Source organism: Ailuropoda melanoleuca, chromosome 10, assembly GCF_002007445.2.
Source record: "Ailuropoda melanoleuca isolate Jingjing chromosome 10, ASM200744v2, whole genome shotgun sequence".
Classification (NCBI taxonomy): Eukaryota; Metazoa; Chordata; class Mammalia; order Carnivora; family Ursidae; genus Ailuropoda; species Ailuropoda melanoleuca.
This window is the reverse complement of record NC_048227.1, coordinates 7236269-7263788: the sequence shown is the minus strand read 5'-3', so window position 1 is coordinate 7263788 and position 27520 is coordinate 7236269. Positions and strand designations below refer to the sequence as shown.

Genomic DNA, 27520 nt, shown 5'->3' with positions numbered 1-27520 from the left:
GGGGAGGCGGGGAAGGGTTGGGTACAGAGGTGCAAGGTGAGAGCAGGCTGAGGGAAGGTGAGAGGGAGAGGATCCAGCTGCCCAGGGTGTGGGGAGCAAGGTGACCTCAGGTTGGGGTGCAGCCCCAAGCCTCGGGTTGTTATCTCCCCCAGCTTATCACCCCCACAGTTGGGGTTGTTTGTGGACTCTACTCCATTGGGTGGGGCTGGAGTGAGGGAGGAGGTGGAGGGAGAGGGAGGAACCCCCGGGCCAACAGAAGGAAGGCCCCTCTGATGGGCAGGAGTGATAGAGTCCTGGGGGGGGGTGCGTTGTGTGTTTTCCCTGAGTGCAGGAATACGAGAAGGCATTAAAGTATGTGCGGGGGCTGCTGCAGACAGAGCCCCAGAACAACCAGGCCAAGGAACTGGAACGGCTCATTGACAAGGCCATGAAGAAAGGTGAACCCTTCCTCTCTGCCCTCCTCCACTCCCCGCTCTCCTGTCTCCCAGGCGCCCTCATCCCCGGGTGCCTCTCGGCTCTTGGTTAAGTCCTCTTCCTTCCCTCAAGCCTGGGCTGTCTGGTTTCCCTTTAAATGACCCCCTCCCCCCGCAGGCAGTTCCTCCTCAATCCCTCAGAAGCCTTCCCTTGGAGTCCCTCACCTCCCATCTCCAGGGGAAGAGGCACGTCTGTTGAGGCGCATCGGGCAGGGAGAAGATGGTGGGCAGGGTCCCTGTGGGGGCTGGGCCCCTGACAGTCTCCCTTTTCCCTTCCCCAGATGGCCTAGTGGGCATGGCCATTGTCGGAGGCATGGCCCTGGGCGTGGCGGGCCTGGCTGGACTCATCGGACTTGCTGTGTCCAAGTCCAAATCCTGAAGGAGGCTGCACATCCGCCTCTGCCCAGGGCTACGCGGGATCCTGTCCAGGACACTCGGAGAGGGGGGGACCCGTCCATCCTTGCTGTCCCTTTCTTCTAAGCCCTGTCACTGCCCTCTGGCGTTCAGCTTCCTTTCCCCAGAGAGGTGTCCAGTTGCCCCAAACCATGTGCTCCAGGATGAGTGTAAATAAAACTGGGCCTTGGCTTGGAAACGGCTGTGTCCGTGTTGAGGAAGGGGTGGGCTCCATTGGGCCCAAAGGTGGGGGTCACCCGGGGTCCTTTTCCTGCTCACCTTCCTACTCCCACCCCCTGTGGCTGGTGTGGGGTTCGCCTTTGTCCGCCAAGCTGCCCAGCCCCCACACCCTTCCTTCCTCTCCCTCCCCCAGAGCCGTGTGCTTGGGCCGTGGTAGGCCGACCAGGGATGGGGACGGGGGCCTTTGCATGGCGCGAGCATCCTGGGAGAAAGCAGTGACTGGAGGCGGGAAGGGCAGAGCAGAGGGGACCGGCCAGATTTATGTCTCCTGTCTCCTCTGACCCACACAGCTGCCTCTCAGCAGCACGTGGAGTTTTCCACACCAGGGCCCCCCCACTCAGTTTCCTCCAAAACCTCCGCCCTTCCCTCCCTTTGTCTTCCTGTGCCCCCCCCCACCATCCTCCTTAGGGAGGGGCCTCTGCCCAGGGGCAGGAATGGGCATTTGGCACAGAGTCCTCAGAGTTCTTCAGAAAAGTTACAGACTCAGGACATCCCCAGAGATGGAAGGTCGGGACCCAGTCCCCACCCAGCCTGCTTTGCCCCACACCCACCCCGTGCCAGGCTCAGCGTGGGCCTGTCTTACTTCACTGCATACCTCTCGTTCCACAGCCCAGACGGCCTGGCCTGGGGGGATAGGGGAGGAGGCACCTGAGGGGAGCACCAGGGAACCTGGCCCCGGGAGGGGCTCAGTGGGGGATACACTTGGCTCAGTGATGTCCGCGTGAGTGCCCTGTCCCCTGGAGACGGAGTCCCTGCTGCATTTGGAGGAGGAGAACCACAGCTGTCCCGGCTGTGGCCTAGGGGCAGGAAATGATAACCTTCCACACCAGCGGGACAGGTGCTCAGCAGGCGTTCAGCGTGGGCTTGGGGTGGGGACCCGGAGGTTTCTAATCCGTCATAATTAATAGAGCTGGTGACAGTTCTGATAACTGAGCTGCTTAGATTAGCCATGGGATCACATCCTGGGCCTGTGATTTATCCCCCTCAGTGGCCCTTGGCAGCAAGATCAAGCTTGGTGCCGAGAGGCAAAGATCAACCCAACGGGGGGGGGGGGAATTCAAGTTTAGGAAGTTGAGGTTTGGAGGAAAGCAGCCCACTGGTGGCCTCACCCCAGCCGGTGGTACCCAGTCCCCGGGTGGTCAGCAAGGAGGGAGCAATTCACACTTGCCGGGAGCTTTTGATCCGGAGTCCCAGGTGTTAGTACGCCGCATGGGGCGAGGAAGCCAGAGGTAGCTCACAGAAGCAGGAACAAGCTTAGGGGCTCACTGCAGCCCGAGTCGCTCTGGGAGATGCCGGGTCTGGTTTGAACCTGGATTGGCCGGACTCCAGAGCAGTGGGTTTCTCCCAGATACTCTGGTCCCTTATTCAATCTGAATCTTCCTTGGAGACTCAGTGGCCCAAACCCTAGGTCTTCTGCGTCTCTTAAATTGTTCTCACCAACATCCAGGAGAGTGGCTCTGCTCCCCGGATCCCGCCACACCAGAGGTCTGTCTGTGGGCGCTCTCTGTCTCTCGGTCACCTCCTCTCTCCTTGTCCCTCTTCTTCCATTCTCTGCCCCCCCCCATGAAGGCTGAGTCAGAGACGCTTCCCCTTGGCTCCGCTGCCTCCCATGGGGGCCCCTCCTTGGCCGTATCCGTTTGTTAGCTCGTCACTCCCTCAAGTCCTCTCCGCCCCCCTCCTGGGGCGGGGAGCCCAGAGGCTGGGGGAGGGGGTGGACTTTTGGCCCATTTCTTTTATTCCCTCCATCTCTTCGTCAACAGCTACCCGGTGCTCTAGGCTCATTCCTCTGCCTGGACCTTCCTGGAAGCAGAGACCCAGAGAGAGGGCCGGGGATAGAAACCGGGAGACAGACCTGAGGCCCAGACTGCAGCCGGCCCCCCTTCTCTCTCCTCAGCCTGCCTTAGCATCCCAACTTAGCCAAAGCCCCTCAGGTTCCCCAGGGGCTCAGCCCCCTCCCCTTCTCTGGGGCCCCCAGCACCCCTCCGGGCCCTGCATCCCACCATGTCGGTGGCCGTGGAGACCTTCGGCTTCTTCATGGCAGCCCTGGGGCTGCTGATGCTGGGGGTGACCCTGTCACACAGCTACTGGCGGGTGTCCTCCGTGTACGGGAGCGTCATCACCACCACCACCATCTTCGAGAACCTCTGGTTTACCTGTGCCACCGACTCCATGGGAGTCTACAACTGCCGCGAGTTTCCATCCTTGCTGGCCCTCTCTGGTATGGGATGGGGAGAGCTCTGGGGCAGAGGGTGGCGGGAGGCCAGAGGAGGGACAGACCCCCGGGGACGGTTGGGCCTTGGGCGCCAGACTGTTAAGGGAGGGCTGGATCAAGCTGGGGGGGCTGGGAGTGCTGGGGGAAGCACCCTTTCTGGAACTGCAGTGGAGACCTCATCCCACGTGTCCCCCTGCCCTAATGCAACACTCCTAGTGGTTACGAGCGCACGCACCAGGGTCTGCCTGCCAGGCTCGGTTTACCAGCTCTGCGCCCCGAGCTTCATAGTCCCACCTGCGGGACCAGGGTGCTAATAGCAGTGGCTCACGGGGTGGCGGTGTGTTGGGATAAAGCACACAGAACGCTAGCATGATGTGTTAGCATATGTACGTGCACAACCGATTTCAGCATGTTTGCTTTGGCGCAGGCGGGCTGGGTCTGTGGGGTGAAAGGGATGCCCCATCTTGGGTTCCTGGGGTTGAGACACGTAAGAAGCTCAGGCTGCTGCTGGGACATCGGTCCCAGTGGCACAGCGAGTTCTAAAGGGCCCCTTGGAAGGGAGTCTCCGTGCAGCTCAGTGTCTGCTGGAAGCAGCTGGGCAGGTAGGGCGTGTGCGCGCACATGTGCTCGTGTTCTCTGGCAGTGTGTATTTTGAAGTTCTTGGCAGGTTGGAGCCTACAGCTCTTTGGGCCCAGAAGGGTTCTCCCTGGTGGCTGTCACATCTTCTTCTGTTCACCCTATGAGTATCCCCCCGGGACTGCCGAGGGGAGCCTCCCTTCAGTCGCCCCCATTGCAGAGACCGAGAGAGGAGGACCGGGTGCCCTATTCAGCGTCGCTCGCGCGCCCTCCTTGGAGCCGTCGTGCTCTTTCAGGTGCCCTGCCGCAGGTGCAGGGTAGCGGACAGAACTAAAGCCCACACTGGGCTTGGAACAGGGCTGCACGAGATCCCCCAGGAATGCCGAAGACGCTCTGAGAAGTTAGGGGATCTGCGTGGGTCTCTGTGCCCCCACTATTCCCAGAATCTCCTGAGACAGCAGTAGGGGCTTCATGCCTTCATCCCTCTCCCCAGGACTTCCTGTGTGCAAGGCAAGTGCCCCCCAAAAAACTCCCTGTGAAAGCTGAGCACCCTCTGGGCCAGAAGCCCGGAATGCTGGGTGACCTGAAGAGACACTGAGGCAGCCAGCTCGGTAGCCACACCATTCCCACCTCACCCACCCCCACCATGCCGTGGCTTGAGGAGGGGCCTTCGCTGTGAGCCTGCGCTGAGAAGGGCTCCACTTGAACTGCTGGCGGCCAAGGGCGGGGCAGCGCCGCCCAGCATCAGGTCGCCCGGTCCCAGATGTGCTGCTCGGCCCTTCACCTAGTCGTTCTCGCGCTGTCTACACTAGCCTGGCTGTGCAGCCTGTTAGTGGCCTCGTACCAACACAGGGAAGCTGCAAGGACGAGCGTTAACCTGCCCGGAGCCCCACAGGTGGTGGGGGGCTGGAACCCAGGCTGGCGGGTCCTTCCAAGGTGATTCTGGTCCCGAGGGGGGTTCTGACTACCATCTAATCACGCCCAGCCCGCGCTCCCTCGGGCCCATCAATAATCTCCCCTTTGTCTACCATGGCCGCCTGGGGCCCAGGGCGGGGCAGTCCCAGGGTGAGATGCGTGGATGAATGGGTGTGTAGAGGATACGGGGTAGGGGAGAGGGTGGGAACTCCAGAAGGAGTGGCTGGGAGTGAGAACGTGCTCCCAGAGAACTTTGTCCCTCCTCCCTACCCGCCAGCCTCAGGCCACTTCACATCCTCCTGGCAGGGACCCAGCCTCTCCAGCACCAGTGGCACTGCCCCGCCCGGGAAAGGGGAGCAAGGTCCTTGGAGTGCTTGGCAACTATCAAAGACAGAAGGGGGAAGGGGCACCAGGAAGGAAGCTGGCTGTTTCCTTCAGCTTTGAAAAAGGGGAAACTGAGGCACCAAACACACATGAGCTAGATGTGCCTGGATGGGTCCTGCGTCCAGGTATCCCACTTTGCGGATCAGAAACGGCCCTCATCCAGGCACCCACAGGCCACTGCTGCCCCCTACCGGTCACTTTGGGAGAAAGTTCAGGATGACTGGGGTGCTGTGCCAGGCACCAGGTGGGACCTGGAGAGAAGCGGATGCCGAGAAGGGGCTGGAGTACTCAAGCGCAATTTCTGTAGCTCACGACGGAGCAGGGTGGGGACCTAACAGACCAGTGGTTCTCAACTCGGGGTGATTAGTCCCTCAGGGATCATTTGGTAGTGTCTAGACATGTTGATTGTCCCTCATGGAACGGATTGCTACTGACATCTAATGAGTAGAGGCCAGGGATGATGCCTCATATCCCACAATGCACAGGACGCCCCCCCCCAAGAACAGAGCGTTATCTGGTCAAAGTGTCGTCAGTGTCAGGGAGAGAGCCTGTCGCGAAGCGCACCGAAGCCAGGTGGGGGGGTTGGGGCTGAGGTGAGCTTCTGGGAAGGAGATTGTGCGACCCCTTCAGCCGAATAGGGCCTGAAGAGGAAGAAGAGGACTTGCGGGCCTTTGCGGGCTGAGACCTGAGCAGGGGCTGGCTCGGTCATGGAGGGGGAAGGGGCCAGCTGAGGGACCCATGGCCGCGCCCCACCTCCCCAGGGTACATCCAGGCCTGCCGGGCGCTCATGATCACCGCCATCTTCCTGGGCTTCCTGGGCCTCTTCCTAGGCATAGTGGGGCTGCGCTGCATAAGCATCGGGAACGTGGAGCTCTCCAGGAAGGCCAAGCTGGCGGCCACTGCGGGGGCCCTACACATACTGGCTGGTAATTGGGGGAAGGTGGTGGGTGTGCCCCGCGCTGTGGTGGGGAGTTGAGAGTGGTGGCTGCAGACCGGGGTTCCCTGTCCTCTCCAGCTGGCCGCTCCCCGTGCGAGTCTCACTTTCCCCATTGCATTGACCCCTGCCCTCCCTGCTCAGCTCTTCCCCCCCCACCAGCCTCCCTCATACTCACCAATCCCTCAGCTACAAATCAGTCCATCAGCAATGTTTCTTGAGCCCCCACTAGGAGGCAGGTGTGAGAGGGACCCCAAAGGTGAGTGAGCATCTGCCCCCCCAGAGCTTACAGCTGGGCCCAGAAGACCAGAGTCAGGGGTATACATGCAAACCCACTGCACACAGTCACGACACCGTGCGACGGGCCATCTCGTCAGTCTGTAACACGCCTGCACGCATCACCTCACAACAAGCCTGTGAGGTAGGGTGGGTCTTGCCTTCTTTTCTCGGCGTGGAAACAGGCTCAGAAGACTCCGTGACTAACTGGAGGAGCCCCCAGAGAGGGGCGAGGCTGGTCCTGTTGCCCAGGGGTCTCACTGGCCTCAGGCCTTCATTGCACTGAGTGGCAAAGGCTTGTCACAGGCTCGGGGGGCTCTGGGAGGCAGAAGGAACGGGCTGCGCCAGACCGTTGCTGGGGCAGCTGGATTTTCCCGGAGGGGCAGGATTTGGACGGGGCAGGTTCCGAGTGATCAAGACCCTGGGCAGGTGGGGGATGAAGCACGGCCAAGGGCAGAGCGCGGGAGACTAGACAGGAAAGAGGGGCCGCGCTTGGGACCCCAGGAGACGGAAGGGTCGGCAGCTAGGGAGGGAGTGCAGCTAGCTCTTGGACTTGCGCCACTCCCTCCCCCTCCGCCGGGCCTGGGGCTCGAGCGCGGCCCTCCTCATCCCTCCCCAGGTTTCTGCGGGATGGTGGCCATCTCCTGGTACGCCTTCAACATCACCCAGGAATTCTTCGACCCCTTGTATCAAGGGACCAAGTGAGTGTGGGAGCCCCGCCCTGGGGGGCTGTGGGTGGGACCCGGCCAGGCCGGAGCTCGCGCTGCCTGGCACTGTTCGTGTCCCCAGGTTCGAGCTGGGCCCCGCCCTCTACCTGGGCTGGAGCGCCTCCCTGCTCGCCATCTTGGGCGGCTTCTGTCTCGGCTCCGGCTGCTGCCGCGCTCCCGACGCGGACCCGGCCGCCAGGTAAGGACGGCGCGCGGCGGCGGCGGGGCGAGCGGGGTGGGGGCGCCCCTCCACTGACCCAGGCCCCTCTGAACCAGGCTCGCCTACGGGGCCTCCGCGGTGCAGTCCCCCGGCCTCGCTGACCCCCTGAGCTCCGCGGCCTTGGACGAAGACGGCGACAGCACCTTTGGCAAATACGGGAAGAACGCTTACGTGTAGGACGCCTGTGGACCCCATTCCGCTCCCACTGCCCCCAGAGGAGAGAGGTCCCCCGAACCCCGGGTTGCAGGCCACGCCCCGACTCCACCCCGTGCCCGGAAGCCACGCCCAGCTCTGACCACGCCTCCGGTCCCGCCTCCCTCCCCGGCCACGCCTCCTGCCTGCCAAGAACCCGCCTCCTGAGAACTCCCTGCGGACTCCTGGGGCAGGACTCCTGGGCGCTGATTGGTTAAGGGGGCGGCGGCGTCCCCTACCGTTTGTATTCTGTATAAATACATGTATAAATAAATTTGTACTATGAACTGTTCGGGGATAGAAGGTGACATAAAGTGGCTGGCCAAGCAACGGGCAACGGGTGGCTGGAGTGGTCCCCAGGGCCGTCTCAGTTCTTGGACCCCAGGCTGTCACCTGTCCCTCTTTACCACCTTGGGACTGTCTCATCCGAAAAAGAGAGGAAGGGTTGCAAATACTTTCAAGAGTGTGGCACTCATAATTACTGACAAGAGTCATCAAGGAGTGGATAAGCGAAGACCCACCTGTGGGAAACTGAAGGGGGCAGAGCTATCCCCCTGGGCCAGCCTGAGCTAACAAGTCCCTCTTGCCTCTCAACCTTTCTCAAGGAGACAGCTGACCTTGAGTAGAGTTCCTTTAGCTGTCCCTAAGAGTGGGCATCACAAATTGACAGCCCTTTGAAATTGCGTGTCAAATCAACCAGGTCTCTTGCAGGCAGATTTTTCTGAGGAAAGTTTCAACGACTTCCAGAAAAGGCTCTGAACGAGGGTTCTTCCTTGCATATCAGTGGTGTGCATGACTCGACGGTGTCCAATTCAGACACAGCACCGGGTTGTGGGCTGGCTTGGAACAGGCCTGGTGGGAGACAGGAAAATGAGGCCCTAAGAGAGAGGCCTGGCGTCTGATGGAAGGAGGGGCCAAGGGCCCTACCTTGGTACCCAGCCCTGGCAGTGCTGACCTGACGACCAGGTAGTCACTGTGGGCGGCCTGGGTTCTTTCTCTTTCATCCTACCCACTCCCCTGCACTGACGGTCCCCCGGGATGTAGAGACCCCCACATCTGCATTTTTTTATTTATTTTATTTGACAGCAACAGCGAGAGAGGGAACACAAGGAAGGGGAGTGGGAGAGGGAGAAGCAGACTTCCCGCCGAGCAGGGAGCCTGATGCAGGGCTCGATCCCAGGACCCTGGGATCATGACCCAAGCCAAAGGCAGAAGCTAAACAGCTGAGCCACCCAGGCGCCCCCCACATCTGCATTCTAACTGGGCCCTCTCTACTGAGCCTCAGAAGTTCATGCATCCCACGTGTGTTTTCCCCAGGCTGGCAAATTCACCAACTTCATCGCTCACTCCCAGCCAGTTCCTGTCATTCCTGTGACCAGCACCGTTGACCCCTGAGTCGCACATCTCCACAATGTCAATCATCTCAGGCTGTCCCTTCACCTCCCCTCCGCCACCTCCCCCACCCAGATCCCGTGGATTCCCCCCCTTCAGTGTTTTTCACATCCACCTATTCTGCAGGTCAGGCCCTCATCCTCTCTTGCTCAGGACAGGATTCCCCTAATCGAGCTTCTCCTCCGTCTGTCTAATCCTGTCCACGTTGCTCTAGTGGAGGGCCAAGCGTCGTGCTCTTAGCAGCTCCCGAGTGCCTCAGGAAAAAAGCCCAAGACCATTAAGGCCTCAACACACTGGCGGGCCCTAACCCACTTTTCTTTTTTTTTTTCTTTTTTTTTTTTTTAAAGATTTTATTTATTTATTCGATAGAGATAGAGACAGCCAGCGAGAGAGGGAACACAAGCAGGGGGAGTGGGAGAGGAAGAAGCAGGCTCACAGCAGAAGAGCCTGACGTGGGGCTCGATCCCATAACGCCGGGACCACGCCCTGAGCTGAAGGCAGACACTCAACCGCTGTGCCACCCAGGCGCCCCTTTAACCCACTTTTCTGTGCCCGGTCTCTACTCTTCCTCCGTACACCATACCCTCCCACAAACGGGGACGGCTCACTGGCCTTGGGGTTTCCCACGAGTCTGCTCAGGAGCACAGGCGTTTTCAGCTGTTAAGGGGGTTCCTGGTCGAGAAGTTTGCGGACATCTGTATATCTTACTCCCCCTCACTTTCTGCTTCCATGAAGTTTGTGCCTGTCCCACCAGCCGAGCCAGTTACACGGCCAAGTCGAGACTCTGTGTGGAAGGGGCGGCACAAGCGTGTGGGCACTAGTGTCACCATCTACCCATCTACCATGCCAAGGACTGGCCTACGGGCTTTGTTAGCAAACCCATAGTGGGTTTCTCTCTCAAAAATGAGACGTACACCTTAAGAAGGGTCTTACGCCTCTGAGAGGCCATCAGAGCTCCTCAGGGATGCGTGTATCCTGCATGCCCCCCCCCCAGTGAAGAAGGACAAAAGCTAATTACTTCTCCTGACACTACGTGGGGCACTTCAGACCCAAACTCCCACTCGGCATCCCCCACCCCCCGCCCCACAGCTAGCTTCTACGTCCTTTCCCAGAGCCCAGCCTGCCTCTTCTCCCCCCTCCCCGCTCTCAGGAAAGCTAACACGAGCCAGCCTTCACCCCGAGCATCTAAGTACGTGCCTTAACACGGGCACGAGGTTAAGCTCTGATGTCTCCCGTCCCTCCTGCGTAATCACGGGCTATTAGGCGATAGCGACACACTTACTTACTGTTTAAACAATACTTCCTTCCTTCTTTGCTCTAAGCTAGCGTGGCGCCAAGACATGGCTCCTGCCCTCAGAGGGCTCACAAGCTAGGAGCAGAGACACCTACACAGCTGGCTGCCAGGCGGTGGGCAGGGCGCTGGGGGTGCCGCGAGCTACGTCCATTGGAGGGATAGGCTGTGGCAAAGCTCGAACACAAACTGCTGGAGGTCTCGGGCAATCATGTCAACGGCTATCACTGGCTGAGAACTTTCCAGATGCCAGGCACTGGGCTGGGCGCGCTGTCCCGTTTAATCCTCCCACTCTCGGGGCGGTGGCTACAAGAGAGTCAGAGTGACCCTATAAGTGACCTGCCCAAGCTCCGCAGTTAGGAACAGTAGGACTGGGATTTGTCCAAGACTGAAGAGACAACTGGCCTGCTTCCTGGAATTCTGGGCTTTCCAAACCAATTCACGTCAACTAAATTCAACTCTCATTGAGGGCTGTAGGGGGGAACCCCCAGGCTCTAGCCTCCCAGTCTCTAGCATTAACCTCTTCCATCCCCGGGCGCCCAGGAGGCATTGCTGCTCCCTCAAAGGACACTGGGGCCACCCTCTACAAGCTCTTGGCCCCCATGTTCATTCCCAGAGATGCGGGTGTCTCCCAAGGTAGAGACCAGTCTCCCCAGCATGCAGGAAGCCGGTGGAAACTGTTCAAGGCTTTCCTTGGGGAGAGTGGTTTTAAGCGCACGTGCAGAGACCCTTCCTAGAGAATGTCAACGGCATCACAGCAATGGGGAGCCCGTGCGTCTTGCTCTGTCCTTTTTTTTTTTTTTTCACTTGACAGAGAGAGACAGCCAGCGAGAGAGGGAACACAAACAGGGGGAGCGGGAGAGGAAGAAGCAGGCTCCCAGTGGAGGAGCCTGACGTGGGGCTCAATCCCAGAACGCCGGGATCACGCCCTGAGCCGAAGGCAGACGCTTAACGACTGAGCCACCCAGGCGCCCCTGGCTCTGTCCTATCAAGATCAGCTGGGAAGGCTGAGTGTGTCCCTGAGTAGACAAATCTTACACCAGGCAGAACCTATGGGATTCCTTTTGGAATGGCAAAACAGGAAACAAAGCCAGCAAATTTAGGAAATAAACCAGAGACGGTGCTCAGTGCAAATGTGACAGGAAGTCCGGTGCGGGGGAATCACAGCGAAGGGCTGCGGGCATTCCTCAGCCAAGACATAGACTTTTATTCCCCTTCCATCCCTTCCTTTCTTCCCCTCCTTCCTTCCACTTTTCTTTTTTTCCCTCTGTTTTCCTTCTTGCATGTACTTCTTGACAGAGAGGAAAATTGAAAGGTTAGGACCCAGGAAAGCTTCTCTTCATGGGAGAGACAAATTTAGGCCAGATGTCAGAAGCCAGCCAACCGGACTCCTGGTGTCCCAGTTACTACTGCTACGTCACAACCATCCCAAGACCCAGTGGCATAAACCATTTGCTGATACACACGGCTTCTGTAGGTCAGGACTCTGGGGCGTGGAGGAGATGGCCTGTGTCTGCTCCGTGATGTTAAGGACGCAGCCAGGAAGTCTCAAATGGCTGAGGGTGATTTGATGCCTGGCGGCCGGGATCATCTGGAGGTGTCTTCACTCCCATGAGGGAAGCCTAGGCTGGGGTGGCTTGAAGGCTTGACTCGACTGGGTCTGCCAGCGGGAGCCCCTGCGTGTGGCCTTCCCGTGCAGTCTGGGTTCCTTGTAGCACGGCAGCTTCAGGATGGCTGCATTTCTCACAAGGTGAGAGAGGGACTCAAAAGAACAAGTGTCCTAGTTGACAAGGCAGAAGCTTCTCTGCCTTCTAGTATCTATCCTTGAATGTCACATGGCCTTGCTTCTGCCACGCTCTACTGGTTGAAGCAGTCAAAATTCTGCCCCCGTCCCAGGGCAAGGGGCCAAAGACCCTACCTTTTGATGAAAGGATAGTCAGAAAATGTACAGCCATCTTTTATTTTTTTTTAAAGATTTTATTTATTCATTTGGCAGAGAGAGACAGGCAGCGAGAGAGGAAACACAAGCAGGGGGAGTGGGAGAGGAAGAAGCAGGCTCACAGCGGAGAAGTCTGATGTGGGGCTCGATCCCAGAATGCCGGGATCACGCCCTGAGCCAAAAGCAGATGCTTAACAACTGCGCCACCCAGGCGCCCCATGTATGGCCATCTTTTAAAACCACCAACTTGGGACTGTCCCCAAACCGTGTCCTCACCATCAGACTTGGAGCTGTCCCCAACACCACTGACCCAACCTCAAGTCTCCAGAGAAAGGGCAAGGACAGCTGTGGTAAAGTCCCAAAAGGAGGGAGAAGAGCCTATGAAGGTGCCTAACACCGAATTTGCTGGATCCCATTAATATCCTATTGAGATCACTTGTTCAACAACTATAACAAATGTTGTATTTGCTATGTTCCAACAGGATACAGGGCCTTAAGACAGCAACTCCAAGGAGCGTATGAGCTCAGAGCTTGCAATCCACTTACAGGAAGCACGGGTGTGAGAAGCTTTAATGCCACATAAGAATTACAGCATCCGGAGCCCCCTGGGTGGTTCAGCTGGTTAAGCATCTATCTGACTTCTGCTGGGTCATGATCTCAGGGTCCTGGGATTGAGCCCTGCGTCGGGCTCTCAGCTCAGCGGGAGTCTCCTTCACCCTCTGCCTCTCCCCCCACTCATGCTCTCTCTCTCTTGCTCTCTCTCACTCACTCTCAAATAAATAAATAAAATCTTAAAAAAAAAAAAAAAAGAATTACAGCACCCAGGGCCACCGAGAACAGAGGACTTCATATCACGAATTCCCCCGTGTTTCCCAGAAATTTCTAGATTTTCTGATACTAATAATTTCACACACTGCAGCCCCCATAACAACAGCCTCCTCAGAACAACTGTTCCTCAGACCAGTGGAGCCAAGGACCAGGGCCGATCTCTCCACGGGTTAAGGACCAGGGGCCGAAGCCAGGGCTGGCGCCTTCCACAGTACCATTCTGTGAGCCCCAGGGCTCACCCTGTCAGCCGGTCCTGGCGGCGCTCAATTGCTCCTCAGAAGGACTAGAGAAACAAAAAGCAAAAGCAATGCACTCAATAAATCACCAAAAAAATGACATGAAGCAGCAGCCAAGAAACGCAGAGACAGGGGCATGGCAGGAGAATGTGACAGAACCTTCCTCGGTCAGGGAACCCAGACAGGCAGACAGTAGGAGGGGTGACTGACAGATAGAAGGAAAATCCACAGAGCCGTGAGTAGTAGGAGACCTGTGACCCTCACCCCCAAAACACCATGTGACCCAACAGGCAGGCTCCTCCTCGCATGATTTATTACAGCGGCGTGCCGTGCCGAGGGCCCAGCCAGCCCGCTTCCCTGCCAACAGTCCCCGGGAGTAAGATGCGCTTCCCTGGCAGGCAGGACACAGCGCTGTGGGGCGAGTGAGTGGCTCCTCTCTAGGTCCAGAAGAGCACCCCTCCCCTTGGCCGAGCCCTCTCCGGGGCTGGGGTGATGAGCGGAAGGCCTTCTCCTCTGCGGATGGCCAGGCTCACACAGTCCACTTCAGGCACCTGTAGGAAGAGGAAGCTCAGGATGAGGAGAGGGTCTGGGAGGCCGAGGGGATACGCGGGAGAGGACGTGAGCCTGAGGGCGGGGGGGCGGGGGTGTTCCGACCTCACCTGGTCTCCTGGTGGGTGCCCAGACAGCGCACAGTGCAGTAGCGGGCCCCACAGCTGACACACGTATAGGGGGAGGGGAAGCCACAGACAGCACAGAAGGGGCGCTGGGGCCGGGAGGGGGGTCCTGCACAGGCTGTCAGGTAGTTGGGGCCCTCGGCCACACTCAGGTTCTGCAGAGACAAGGGGAAGGGTCCACAACTCCTCAGCCACCCACGTAGCCAGGAACTCTGCAGGCCCATTCCTTCCCTGTGGGGCCCTCCCAGCCCCAGGCCCAGCACCCCCCTCACCTGCTCCTCCAGCAAGGCTTGAAAGTTCTTTCGGAAGCGAAGTTTAAAATGATCGCCTCGAGTTTTCTTCTTTTTCTTTCCTACAGAGGAAGGGCAATTACAATCTACCCTTGAACGATGACGGGGTTAGGGGTGCTGACCTCCTCCACGCAGTCAAAAAATCTGTGTGCAACTTTCAACTCCCCCAAAACAACTGCAAATAGCCTACTGTTGACCAGAAGCCTTACCGATAGGCGGTTAGAACAAATTTTATACGTTATATGTATTATACACTGTATCCTTGCAACAAAGCCAGAGACAACAAAATATTAAGAAAATCATGAGGGAGAGAAAATACATTTACAGGACTGGACTGTAAAAAACCCACGTACAAGCAGACCCGCGCATTCAAACCTGTGCTGTTTAAAGGTCAACTCTAACACGTGTCAAGAAAGACGCCATCTTTCTCCGCGCCCTCACTCCCGATCCCCTTGCGTCTGCTCTCTGCCCACGTGCTCCCTGGGGTTCCGAGTCGGCCTCGCTCTCCCACGTGTGTTCCTCCCCTCCCTTCTCCCATCTGCACCTACATGCATCTCACGCTCCCCTAAGGCCCTGTGTCAGAGCTGGACGGGCTCTGGGAGCTCAGCTCCTCCATGTTCTGTATGCTCCATCTGCTGGCGGAAGCCGAAGCAGAGAGGGGACAGCGGCTGGCTCACAGCCGCAGCAGCCAGGCCCGGGCCGACCCAGAGAGCTGTCCGCTGCCCCCCCACAGCCTCATGTCCTTCTACAACCCTGAGCCAGGCAGACTCCTCCCACTCCCTCCGGCCGTGTCCCCAGCCCTGGCCCGCCCTTCCTCCTCCTGCCTCCTCCTCCACCCGCCTCACCGGTGTCTGCATCATCATCAAACTGAGGCAGCCTTTTGCCGAGCTGGGGGAGTCCTGCATGGGGGTCGTCCTGGAAGTTGTCATTCTCCAAGGCCTCGAGCTGCCTGTTGATGCGGCGCTGTCTCGCTGCCCGGTCTAGCACCCGCCGCTGTCCGGGATCCTGGGAGCGGACTGAATGGGGCAGAGCCAGAATCATGGCGGCACAGGAGGAGAGAAGCTGGGGTGGCCCCAGCCTTTCCTCCCAGTCCCCAGACCCAACAGACGAAATGCCTCCTGAAGACCTCCACTGCTGGCAGAAATCACAGATTTCACCACCATGCAGATGGGGACCACTGCACACTCTGGGCTTCCCGCCTCCACTGGGACCTTAATGCACCCCGCCTTCATGCTCAGCAACCCCATTTCCTGCCACAAAGGACACGGGCCAGCCACATGTAGAGACGCTCATCTTTCAGCCCACCCTCCAATATAAATGTACGGGCACCCACCCTCCCCAAGTGGATGCACCCCCTCCAAGACCCACTGTTAAACCCGACCCTTCACCTCCAACTCGAGTCCTTCCCTCCCTCCTGCATCTTCAACTCCTCTTCCGCCACAGGTATGCTCCCTTCACTGGAAAAAGCTGCCAAACTCTCACATGTCGACCCAATGTTACAGTGACTCATCTTTGAGAGAATGGTCCACAGGATGTTTCATTTCTTCACCCCCCATCCACTCCTCAACCCCCAGCAAACTGACTCTCATTCAGTGGAAACCACTCACATTCAGGACCCCGGTGACCTCCTAGGGCCAAATCCAGTGTGTATTTCTACAATCCTCCTTTTATGACACACTGAGACTGTCCTGGCTATTTCCCTTGGATGGAAAGAATCCCCTCATTTGCTTCCTTGACATGACTTCAGGTCTTCCTTATGGTTCTAGGCACTCCATGAGTATGCGTTTAATGTAGAAAGAGACATTTGTGTAGAATTAACAGACCCCAGTGAACAGCTGGAATGGTGGTAAGAGAAAGGTTTAAAATGGTGAGGTCAGCAGGTGATTTCCTGCAGCCGACTGAACAGCCAACAGTTGTGGGGCTCAGAAGAAAGTTCGGAATTGAGAGAACCACTTTTGGTGTCATTCGCTTTTGGGTGAGAGTTAGAGCCCCATGTTTGGGGTCGAAATCCCAGGAAGAGTGAAAAGACTGAGAAAGAGATGGGGATAGCTCTCTCCGTAGTGGGGAGAGAGTAGGCCACATGAGAAGTTTAGAAGAGTAGCCAGAGGGGCGCCTGGGTGGCACAGCGGTTAAGTGTCTGCCTTCGGCTCAGGGCGTGATCCCGGCGTTATGGGATCGAGCCCCACATTGGGCTCCTCCGCTATGAGCCTGCTTCTTCCTCTCCCACTCCCCCTGCTTGTGTTCCCTCTCTCACTGGCTGTCTCTAGCTTTGTCAAATAAATAAATAAAATCTTTAAAAAAAAAAAAAAAGAAGAGTAGCCAGAGACGGCCCTACTGACGCCGTAGCTCTAAATTTAAAACCCTCGCATCCAAGTCGGCTTCTCTTCCTGTACACTCTTTAAATAAATGAACCATCTACACAGACATCCTAAACAAGAAACCAGGAGTTATTTCAAACCTCTCTCTTTATCTCTGTTTATCAGGGTCTGATAATTCTACACAAAATATCTCTTTATTCATTCAACAAGTATTTATTGAGTGCCTGTAACCATAATAATGGCATCAGCACCAGTGGCTAACACTTACTGGGCAGGCACTGAGAGCCAAGCACTACACTCAGCTCTTTGCGGAAGAGCTTTAACCCTTTATCAACCTTATGAGAGAGATATCATTAACATCCCCAGCTTACTGAAGTTCAAAGGTTAAAAAGCACGTCCAAAGCTCACATAGCTAGTACGTGACTTGGTCAGAATTCAAACCCAGAACTGCCCAGCTCTGGATCCCTGCATACTGCCTCCCTTCCAAGCACCCGGCGGTGTGCTAGGCCCTGGGAATTCACGTGCTCAACAGCCACATGTGCTAAACAGTGATGATTAAGACCATTCCCACCATTCCAGAAAGTTCCGCCGTACAGTGCCGCTTCGCACTGAAGCCAGAACTGCCCTTCTAAAAGATAAACCTGTCTCGGTCACGCCCCTGCCTTAAAAGGGCCGTTGATGGCTCTCCGCTGCCCTCTCCACAGATCTGAAACTCTCTGGCGGTGTACTGAATGCCTTTCAAGTGCACCTTTCCCCAGCCCTCCAGACTCTTACTATTCCTCCGCAAGCCCCGCACTGTGAACGTGGCTTCCTAAGCGACTTGCTCGTTCTCGCTTTCCCGACTTTGCACGCGCGGTTCACGCTGCCGGGAAGGAGCCTCGGCGCACCCGCACTGAGCGAAACCGTGACTCGACTTTCAAGATTGAATCCAAGAGTTTTTTCCCCCTCCAAGCCTTCCCGGTCCCCTCCATCCTAGAAGCTAGGTTAGGTGCCACTCCTCCCCGCGCCCAAGAGCTATGCACCCCTCTGCCGTCGCACGTATCACTCTGAAACGCAACGGTAGGCTCGCGTGTCTGTCCCCCTTCCAGAGAGCCAGCTTCTGGATGATAGGGACCTTTTTCCTCTATCCATCCCCAGCGCAGGCATGGAGCCGGCATCAACACCACATGAATGGATGGTCTGAGGGGCTACCCCGACGCCAGGACCCGAGGGCCGGGGAAGGGATTTGAGACTAATAACTGGGTGAGAACACCCTAGGCCAGGGTCGGGTCTGCGAGGAGGTAGGGGGCCAACCGCAGAGGGCTCTCATACCCGAAGTTTTCTTTTCCACCATTTCCACAACACAGCTGCCGGAAGAGCCTACTGCGCACGCGCGCTAAACCACCCGCTGTGGAAGGGAGGGTGCCATCACTTCCGGCAGCGCGTGCTTTTCCGCGTGCGCAGGATAATCCCACCGGCGATCCAATCCGTCTACGCATTACGTGATGTTGCCCAGGAGACGAGAAAGCTTTCCGCCATATTTTATAGGGGCAAAACCACTTCCGGCCTGAGGGTAGTTGTGTATATTGTGGGACCCCCGAAATAGATCACTTTAAAGATGTGGTGCCAGTGGTCTTTTGAGAAATGTCATTTTCCTTTCGTCCTTCTGAAGATGCCATCATCACAAAGGCAGCCCCTGGAGCGGTAGAGATGATGGGCTGGACTACCAAAGAAAGTGGGCAGGCTTGAGTGGGCAATCCGAGAGGCCCCCGGGGACCCTCTGCCGAAACCTCAACCCCCACCGCCGCTGGGGCCGCACACTCCTCGGCCTTCTCCCTCCTTTCCGCCCGCTCCTCCACTCCTCCCCGCTCCGCGCGCCCCCCACTTGGTGCTCTCCCAGCCTTCCGCCCCGCAGCTCCGGGCAGGGCTGTGGCAAAGACCCGCCTCCGCATCCCGCCCGACCTGCAGGGGGTCACTTCCCCTCTCCTGGTTTCAATTTCCTCGTGTGTCCGGAGGCGCTGGGCCGGGCTGGCTCTCGCCAAAGTCCTCGGCTCGGGATCGCCGGCCCGAGCCCCCGCCCCTCCGCCGCTTCCCGGCCAGGCGCCCCCTCCGCTGGCTCCGCGCAGCCCGAGCGCTCACGCCCGGGGACAATCCTCGCCTTGTCTGCGGCGCCGGCTTCTCGAGTTTTCAGTAGCCTCTGGCTACGCCTTTTTTTCAGGGCGGCGCCCGAGCCCTGCTCCTCCTCGCGGCTGGCTGCACTGCAGCCCCGGTCCCTCTTCTCAGAGCCCCTCCCCGGAGTTGGGATCCACGCGCACAGCCCCAGCGCCCCGCGGGCCTGTGTGCCGTCTCCGCCCGCTCCCCGCCATGGCCTTCTCCGGCCCGGGACTCCGGCTCCTGCTGGGGCTCCTGATGCTGCTGCCGCCGCCTCCTGCGACCTCGGCCTCCGATCGTCCCCGGGGCAGCGACCCAGTCAACCCAGGTGAGAGCCCCAGGAGCGCCGAGTGGGTGCCGGGTTTGCGTGTCTGCCCGCGGGGCCGGGGAAGGGGTCGAGGCCTGGAGGGGGTGGCCGGCCTCTCCCACGCCGTGCGCCCTCCACAGGCCGAATCACACGGCCCCTCGCCCACTCCCCACGCAGGGCTGTGAATTGATCCCGAATTCCTGGGTGTTACTCCCATCCAGCTCTTCACTGGGGCCAAAGTTCCTCTGGCTGGGAAGAGTTTAAGAGGGAATGGGGGGGGGGAAGAGGACAGGAGCGGAGTCGGAGGGAGGGCAAGGGGGTCTGCGGTGAGCGGAGTTCGTGGGGCAGTGAGCCGGGGGAGTGGGTCCCGAGCGCCAATTCCCGGCTGGTGACAGAGAAGCTGCTGGTGATCACGGTGGCCACAGCCGAGACGGAAGGATACCGGCGTTTCCTGCGGTCAGCGGAGTTCTTCAACTACACAGTGAGGGTGAGGAGAGGAGGGGGTGAGAGGAGGACGGGCGGGAGGAGTGGGCTGAGGGCAGGATGTCTGGGGCCCCACGGTGAGCCTGGTCAGGAGGGACCAACCGGCCGACTGAGCCCCTCCCTGACATGGTGGGTCTTCCCCGCAGACCCTGGGCCTGGGAGAGGAGTGGCGAGGGGGTGATGTGGCCCGAACGGTTGGTGGCGGACAGAAGGTCAGGTGGCTAAAGAAGGAGATGGAGAAATACGCGGACCGGGAGGATATGGTCATCATGTTTGTGGACAGGTAAAGGGGCTGCAGATGGGGAGAAGGGGGCTGGGCAAGCAGGAGGAGGGGGTAAGGAGCCCGAGGTTCCTGGTGGCTGCCCTTTTCACGCCCCCTCTTCCTCACCCAGCTACGACGTGATTCTGGCTGGCAGCCCCTCGGAGCTGCTGAAGAAGTTCGTGCAGAGTGGAAGCCACCTGCTCTTCTCTGCGGAGGGCTTCTGCTGGCCTGAGTGGGGGCTAGCAGAGCAGTACCCTGAGGTGGGCACGGGGAAGCGCTTCCTCAACTCTGGTGGTGAGTGGCATAGTGCCCAAGGCAGGGGGGGCCGAGAACGGTGGGGCATGGAGTGTTCCAGGGGCCCAAGCGCTGGAGAGGGCATGGGGATGGGTCCCTGGGACCCTGAGAGTCTTGGAGTCAGCACCGGCCCACCCCCACAGGATTCATTGGCTTTGCCCCCACCGTCCACCAAGTCGTCCGCCAGTGGAAGTACAAGGATGACGATGACGACCAGCTGTTCTACACGCGACTGTACCTGGACCCAGGGCTGAGGGTAGGGAGGGGCTGCGGAGGGCGGCTGAAGGGGAGACGAGGGGGAGAGGGCTGTAGGGAGACTGTAGAAAGAGTGGGAAACGATGGCCCACCCCATCTCATCCCATCCAGGAGAAACTCAGCCTCGGTCTGGATCATAAATCCCGGATCTTTCAGAACCTCAATGGGGCTTTAGGTGAGGAGAAAGGGCTGTACTTCTGTGATTTTATTTAGCACAACAATCCTACAAAGGGCGGGCCTGTGATTACCACCTGTTATAAGGAAGGAAAGTGCCTGTCTGAGGGACTGGTGACTCGCCCAGGTCAGCGGGNTACCCTCAGCCCCCCACCCCTGCCCCAGTCAGACCTGGCCCCCACCCCTGTGTACCTCCAGCCCTTCCAAGCAGCCAGTCCTCCCCAGCCCCTGGTGCTGGGAGAGGTTCTAAGTGTCCATCCCTTCCCTCCCTGCCCTGTCCCCTACCCGTCCACCTGACCTTCCTCATCTCTGCTGCCTTTGCTTCTGCCTCTAATCGCCTCTCCCAACAGCTCCAGCTGAATTACCTGGGAAACTATGTCCCTAATGGCTGGACTCCCCAGGGAGGCTGTGGGTTCTGTGGCCGGGACCGGAGGACACTCCCGGGGGGGCAGGTGAGGAGGGGTGCAGGGGTGGGGTGGGGGCAGGACTGGGCACTGAGGCAGAGGGTGCAGGGCAGAGCTCCTGGGGACTCCCAGCCTGGCAGGGGGGTGGAGGACATGCCAGTTTGGGGGCCTGGGCTCTCCTCTGAGCCCCATCGTGCCATGTCTTCCAGCCTCCCCCCCGGGTGCTTCTGGCTGTGTTTGTGGAACAAGCCACCCCGTTCCTGCCCCGCTTCCTGCAGCGGCTGCTGCTCCTGGACTACCCCCCCGACAGGGTCACCCTGTTCCTGCATAACAATGTGAGACACCCTGAAGCCTCTCCCTTCTGCACCCTCCCAAGGGACTCTGCACCTGCCTGGATTGGAACTCACACCCACCCAGACTCCTTCCTACACCCTTTCTGCTCACCACCGTCCGCCTCCTGTCCCTCGGGCACTATTTTTTCAGCCCTCTCTACCCCTGCCTTTCTGCCCCCCATCTCCAGGAGGTGTACCATGAGCCCCACATTGCAGACTCCTGGTCCCAGCTCCAGGACCACTTCTCAGCCGTGAAGCTGGTGGGGCCAGAGGAGGCCTTGACACCAGGCGAGGCCAGGGACATGGCCATGTGAGTGAGCACTGGGCAGGGAGAACGGGTGAGGGCGGAGGGCTGCTGCCAGCCACTGTACCGCCCTTCCCTCTCCACGCACCGTGCAGCCTGTGCTGGGCCTCCACGGGGTTGCCCTCCCAGCCAGGAGAACCTCGGGGTCCTGGGGAAGCAAGCACACCTATGCACACCCTCCCCCCCCCCGTAGTCTTCCTCCTCTCCTTTTGCTGGTGCTTCTACCCGCTTTCTTCTTCCCCTCTGCGGGGGAGGGGGGGTTCTCCTACCCACCACACCGTCCCCTCCTCCCCCCACCTGCTTCCATTTTTGCTCCTCTGTTCATTGATGTGTCACCTCCAGGGACACTTGTCGGCAGGACCCGGAGTGCGAATTCTACTTCAGCCTGGATGCCGACGCCGTCATCACCAACCAGCAGACCCTGCGCATACTCATCGAAGAGAACAGGTCGCTTGCCCGGCTCAGCCTGAGGGTCCCCAGATAGTCTCTGGGGAGTCCCCACCTTCCTCCCGGGGCCCAGGGCTCACCTCTGCCCGCCCCTCACCTCCGCCTGTCCACAGGAAGGTGATAGCGCCTATGCTGTCCCGCCACGGGAAGCTGTGGTCCAACTTCTGGGGAGCCCTGAGCCCCGACGAGTACTATGCCCGCTCGGAGGACTACGTGGAGCTGGTACAGCGGAAGCGAGTGTGAGTCCTGTGGGGGGCTGCAGCGCCTCCCCTCCAGCCCGAGCCCACAGACACCTGCACGCTCCCCCGGGCCCCGCCAGTCACAAGAGCCACAGCCATGGGGCCCGGCTGATGGTGCCGCCAGCCTGAGGTGTTATGCCAGGGATGCCAGTGGACCTTCTGGCTTGGAGAGAGGGGTGCCCTGAGGGAAGGGACTCCTGGGCTGAATTGGGCAGACTTGGGGGAGGGTCACCCACCTAGCTGACCCCAGTGTGGGTGCCTCCAGGGGCGTGTGGAATGTGCCCTATATATCCCAGGCATACGTAATCCGTGGCGAGACCCTGAGGACAGAGCTGCCCCAGAGGGAGGTGTTCTCGGGCAGCGACACGGACCCAGACATGGCCTTCTGTAAGAGCCTGCGGGACAAGGTGTGTGGGGTCCAGGCGCCCGAAGCCGGGGTGCTGGGAAGCAGCCACTCGCATCTCCTCACACCCATCCCCCAACTCCAGGGCATCTTCCTCCACCTGAGCAATCAGCACGAATTCGGCCGCCTCCTGGCCACTTCCCGCTATGACACTGACCATCTGCACCCTGACCTCTGGCAGATCTTCGACAACCCCCTGGTGAGTGCCAGATGTCTCGCTCAGAAAAGGGGACATGCCCTTTGCTATAGGGGGACACACGCACACAGATATACACACGCACACAGACATACTCCCATACACTGACATGCGCACGCGCACACACACATACACGCGCACACACGCTCACATGCACAGGCACACGCACCCACACAGACACGCACACACATAGGTATACGCACACACAGACATACTCCCACAGACTGACATGCGCATGCGCACACACACACACAGATACACGCACCTGCTGGCGCTGGGGCTTCCTGGGTGGGACCGGAGGGAGTGAAGAGGGCACACATCAAGGTGCACACCCCTCCCCCTCCTCCCCCAGGACTGGAAGGAGCAGTACATTCATGAGAACTACAGCCGGGCCCTAGAAGGGGAGGGACTTGTGGAGCAGGTGAGCCCCGTGCAGGTCCCCTGACTGCCCTGGAGGCCCCCACTCCCTGAGTCCGCTGCTTGGATTAGTGGTTCCCAAACTGACTTCCCGCAGGCAGTCCAATAGGCCTTCGGCTCCCCGCCCTGCCGCTAATCGGAGAGATCCTCTATTGTCTATTGGGCCTATTGGTGTTATGGGTGAAATGACAGTTTGTAAAGAAGCCCCAAACCTGGGGCTCTGGCACCCTCCTGCTGTTTGTGCCGTGTTCCCTGCGCTGTTCCCACCTTCTCTGGCCCCACCTTTCCTGGCCCAGCGCTGGCCATGGCCCATCCCCGGTCATGGCCCATCCCCATGCTCAGTTCCCTGTTCCCCCAGCTTCTACCTTCTCCCATCTCCCGGCTTCCCTCTCTGCTCCCTGCTTTCGCTCCCCTGGGTTGGCTGCCTGTCCTCTCCCCGAGAGGTCTGCAAGCATCCCCTGGCCCCGTTCTTCCCCGTCCTCAGCCTTGCCCAGATGTGTACTGGTTCCCGCTGCTGTCTGACCAGATGTGTGACGAGCTGGTGGAGGAAATGGAGCTCTACGGCCAGTGGTCGGGAGGCCGGCACGAGGTGAGAGGGGCTGGGGCGGGGAGGAGGGGGGGCCCCGGGTGAAGCAGGTGTGGCTATGATGGAGGAAAATGGAGTCAAGACAGACGGAGCAGAGAAGGGGACCCCAGCAGGGAGGACCCACAGGGGGCACAACTGGGCGCATGTGTGCGTGCATTCATTCAGGAACTCCTTCCTGGGCACGCGGGTCCCAGACGCTGGCCACTGACCTAGGCGGTGTGGCACATGGAGCAGCGCTGGTCGCGCCCTGCCCTCCTGCACCTCACCTGCTCGAGTCAGTGGCAGTAGCCCAGCTCCTGAAGGCTGTGACGGGCAGTTCAGATGCTGTGGGAGTCACACAAGGGGGCCCTTGGCCCAGACGTGGGGGGACCAAGGGGCTTCACAGAAGAGGTGACATCTTCAGGGCCGGGAGGAGTGAGTCAGGCTAAGTGGTCGAGGCTCCCAGACCCAGGTCACACAGGCTTTCAGCCCTGAGAGCGAGAGGAGGGGGGAGGCTGGCGCAGCCCTGTTGTGGCTCAGTGCCCACCACTCCAGGACTCGAGGCTGGCCGGAGGCTACGAGAACGTGCCCACCGTGGACATCCACATGAAGCAGGTGGGCTACGAGGACCAGTGGCTGCAGCTGCTGAGGACGTACGTGGGCCCCATGACAGAGAGCCTGTTCCCAGGCTACCACACCAAGGTGGGCCACCGCCCCTGCCACCCCCGCCTCCACCTTCCAGCACCCCAGTCCTGGCTGGAAGTCTCCACACGGCGCCCCTTCAGCCCCTTCAGCCCCCGTAGCATCCAGGGCCCCGTGGAAAGGGATACCCCAGGAGGGCAACCGCGGGGACTTAGCAGTGAGACCCCCGCGGCCCTCCCTCTACCACGCTCCTCAGAAGGCCCCTGGGACCTCCAGGCCATCCCTCCAGTGTCTTCTCTCTGCCCCCGCAGACCCGGGCAGTGATGAACTTTGTGGTCCGTTACCGGCCAGACGAGCAGCCCTCTCTGCGGCCCCATCACGACTCGTCCACCTTTACTCTCAACGTGGCCCTCAACCACAAGGGCCTGGATTATGAGGTGAGCCCTCCGGGCGCCAGCAGGGCCCCTCCATACATGCACACATGCACGCACTTGAGCCCCGGGGACCTTGATGTCCTGCCCCCTGACGACCCTACGCACCTTCAGTCCCTCGCCCTGCCCGTGGCCCGCCATCTTCAAGTTTCCAGTTACTTCTCGGGCGCCATCTCCTGGACCTCTTCCGGGCTGTGTGCCTCGCCCTCCCGTGCCTCCCTTGTGTGCTGACACCCCAAACCCCCGTGCCTGCCTCTCACCCTCCTGTGGCAGCCCACCCCCCAACCCCTGTCCGCTCACTGTCCACTTCCGTCCCCCTGTCCTCTTCCAGGGAGGTGGCTGTCGCTTCTTGCGCTATGACTGCATAGTCTCGTCCCCGCGGAAGGGCTGGGGGCTCCTGCATCCCGGCCGCCTCACCCACTACCACGAGGGGCTGCCCACTACTCGGGGCACTCGCTATATCATGGTGTCCTTTGTTGACCCCTGACACTCAACCACTCTGCCGAACCTTCCCCACCGTTGTGCCTTCCCGCGCCCCCCTTCTTGGAGGGGGGTCTGTCTGGCGCCTCCCTTCCTGAGTGGATGTTCGGCGTGCCTGGGACTGAATGTGTCGCCTCCCCCACAACACACGGCCCTCTCAGGAAGCTCCTGGAGCCCCCTTGCCCCTCCCCACAGACCTCAAAGGTTCATGGGGAGAAGGCTTCTGGGGGCTCCCCATACAATAAATTATTGTTTCTCAGCCTCCCTCCCAATAAAGGAGGATTTGTAACTCTGGAGTCCATGTCTGTCTTTCCCCTCCCCGCTGACCCCATATCCCTCTTGCCCCCAGAGCAGAGGGGAGTCCTGGAGTTAATCCAAAGAAAAAGAGAGGAGAAGGCAGAAGCAGATGGTAGAGGGAAACAGTATGGGAACCGAGAAGCTTCCCTGGATCCCATTTCTCACTCCCCTGTATTGCCTGGGGGTTGGGGAGGAGCCTGAGAAGGGCCAGGCCCCGAGGACTTTGCTTAGATTCAGATGAAAGCCCCCCCCCCCCGCAACCCCCTGTCCACGGGCCAGCCCCGGCCTCTTCTCCCTGCCGCTGTCATCATTTGAGGGCCTCTTCTTCCTTGTGTGAAGCGTGGGGGTGGCAAAGCCGTGAGCTGGCCTCTGGGGACAGGGCTAAGGGCAGGGAGGCCCCCTGGAATGATGTATTCCAAGGGAAGACACAGGAGGCTTCTGGGAATTAAGCCTTTAGTTAGGGAGATCAGGAAAAGGGAAGCCTTGGAGGCTCATCCCAAGAAAGCTTCCTGGAAGAGGGGGACGGGAAGTAGCCTTGAAAAGGAGGGGAGACCTCCTGAGAGCCGATGTCTTCCAGCCTCTGGGGGGACCATCAGGCCCTTGCTGGGGTGTGACCCCTGGAGGCGCCCTGAGGACCTCAGGCCACGTTCCTTTAGCTTGGTCCTTCGCAGGTCCTAGCACTAGCCTACCTTCTGAATGTCTCTGCCAACTGCAAAAGCCTTTTGAAAACCAAAAGGGCCCATTTGCCAGCCCTTGGGCATTCCTTGTCTGCGACACCTCACCTGCCATCCACCCCTTCCTCCCTATCACCCAGACTCCCAGGAAAACCTCCTCTGTGAAGCCTTCCCCCTTCCGTGTGGACTGGGCATCTCTCTGGCCAGACTTCTCAGGGCGTCTCACCTGGTCTCCCTGTGGATGGAAGTGGGTGGAGCAGGGACAGGAGAAAATACCTCCTGGGGTGGGGGGTGGGCAACCCGCATGAGAGTGAAGCTAGGGGACAGGACAGAAAGGGTGTGCCAGCTTGAGTGGCATTGGACGCTGGCTCATCCTGTCGCCTATGACCCACCATTCATTTCGTGAGTATCCCTCACCTGCTGGGCACCTGTCACGGGGTTAGGGTTGATGAGAACAACAGCTGTCTTCTTGTGGCTCACAGCTGGGGGAGACCTTAGCCAGAAAATCGCCATGAAGGAGGGAAAATGGGAAAGGATTTGATGCCAGGAAAGCATGGGATGGAGGCACGTAATGGGGTGTGTGTCAGACTTGCCCAAAGAAGTGACATTTCCTGACCCGTAGAAGGTGTCTGCCGCTCCAGGGCTCTAGCCAGTGTTGGGGAGGGCCCTGGTCATGTGAGGACTGGTCCCCGCCTACTTGGAGGGTGTGCCCTTTTGAGCTGGCCAATCGCTGGCCTTTCCCCAAAAGCCCTTCCTTCTAGAATGTCTCCCCACAGAGGCCTAAGCTACTCTCTAGGAGCCAGACCAGGGCAACTAAAGGGGTTTCTAGCTGCTCTCACTACTGTGGGGAGCCCTGCCATTCATGGGACACACCACTCTGGCAACACCCCACTTCCCCAGACCTCTGCCAGCTGGCTCCTCAAAGGCCCCTCGGAGGCCCAAGGCCCTGACCTCCGCATTGTCGACACACCCTCACTCCCAGGTTCCTGGCCACACCCCTGGGCATTTCTGTGTGGTCCTATTGGTCACAACCCTGTGAGCTCGGGTAGTGGTCAACCCTTTCTTGCTGGACCTCACAAGGGTACAGGGTTCAGGTCAGCAAAGGGGGTGGACACGGGCTGAACCAGGGCCAAGGGTCACGGCCAGTGAATTGGACTACAGGGATTGGACTTAAGAGCCCATGGTGGCCCCCTATAGGATGTCTCTCCACAGTATGCCGGCCTCCTCCAGCCATGTCCACTGGGGTCTTCAAGGGGTTGCTGTCCTGCAATGGGTCTTCTCCTTTTTGGGGCTC

At 59.4% G+C, this 27520-nt stretch overlaps 4 protein-coding genes across 7 annotated transcripts in view; 3 read left to right on the top strand and 1 right to left on the bottom strand.

Annotated features, from left to right (window-relative positions):
- Positions 1-1065, top strand: part of FIS1 (fission, mitochondrial 1) — a 7599-nt gene extending 6534 nt beyond the window's left edge. For both annotated transcript variants that reach the window (XM_019792642.2, XM_002929816.4), the window contains exons 4-5: positions 332-437; positions 755-1065. In XM_019792642.2, the coding sequence (XP_019648201.1) occupies positions 332-437; positions 755-852 (204 nt within the window). In that variant the 3' untranslated portion in view covers positions 853-1065. The remainder of the gene's footprint in view (positions 1-331; positions 438-754) is intronic.
- Positions 1066-1208: 143 nt separating this feature from the next.
- On the top strand, positions 1209-7814 carry CLDN15 (claudin 15). 3 transcript variants are annotated; one of them, XM_034669949.1, is made up of 5 exons: positions 1209-3324; positions 6024-6119; positions 7023-7104; positions 7193-7309; positions 7387-7814. In XM_034669949.1, exons 1-5 carry the CDS (start codon positions 3108-3110, stop codon positions 7505-7507), a joined length of 633 nt encoding a protein of 210 aa, XP_034525840.1. In that variant the 5' UTR covers positions 1209-3107; the 3' UTR covers positions 7508-7814. The 3 variants fall into 3 exon arrangements, with proteins under 3 accessions (XP_034525840.1, XP_034525839.1, XP_034525841.1); XM_034669948.1 differs by having other exon boundaries at positions 5955-6119; XM_034669950.1 differs by lacking the exon at positions 6024-6119.
- Positions 7815-13504: 5690 nt separating this feature from the next.
- Positions 13505-18127, bottom strand: ZNHIT1 (zinc finger HIT-type containing 1). The gene is made up of 5 exons (XM_034669951.1): positions 17802-18127; positions 15018-15188; positions 14155-14234; positions 13868-14037; positions 13505-13759 (listed from the first exon to the last, which is right to left on the bottom strand). The coding sequence occupies exons 1-5, from the start codon at positions 17821-17823 to the stop codon at positions 13738-13740; spliced, it is 465 nt and encodes a 154-aa protein (XP_034525842.1). The 5' UTR covers positions 17824-18127; the 3' UTR covers positions 13505-13737.
- A 316-nt stretch (positions 18128-18443) lies between these two features.
- On the top strand, positions 18444-25544 carry PLOD3 (procollagen-lysine,2-oxoglutarate 5-dioxygenase 3). Its single transcript, XM_034669534.1, has 18 exons — positions 18444-18948; positions 19323-19414; positions 19557-19693; positions 19803-19966; positions 20110-20222; positions 20333-20430; positions 20523-20847; positions 21009-21134; positions 21320-21441; positions 21778-21882; positions 21996-22121; positions 22387-22528; positions 22610-22723; positions 23073-23141; positions 23622-23726; positions 24258-24404; positions 24656-24781; positions 25107-25544. Exons 1-18 carry the CDS (start codon positions 18834-18836, stop codon positions 25260-25262), a joined length of 2382 nt encoding a protein of 793 aa, XP_034525425.1. The 5' UTR covers positions 18444-18833; the 3' UTR covers positions 25263-25544.
- Positions 25545-27520: the final 1976 nt, after the last annotated feature.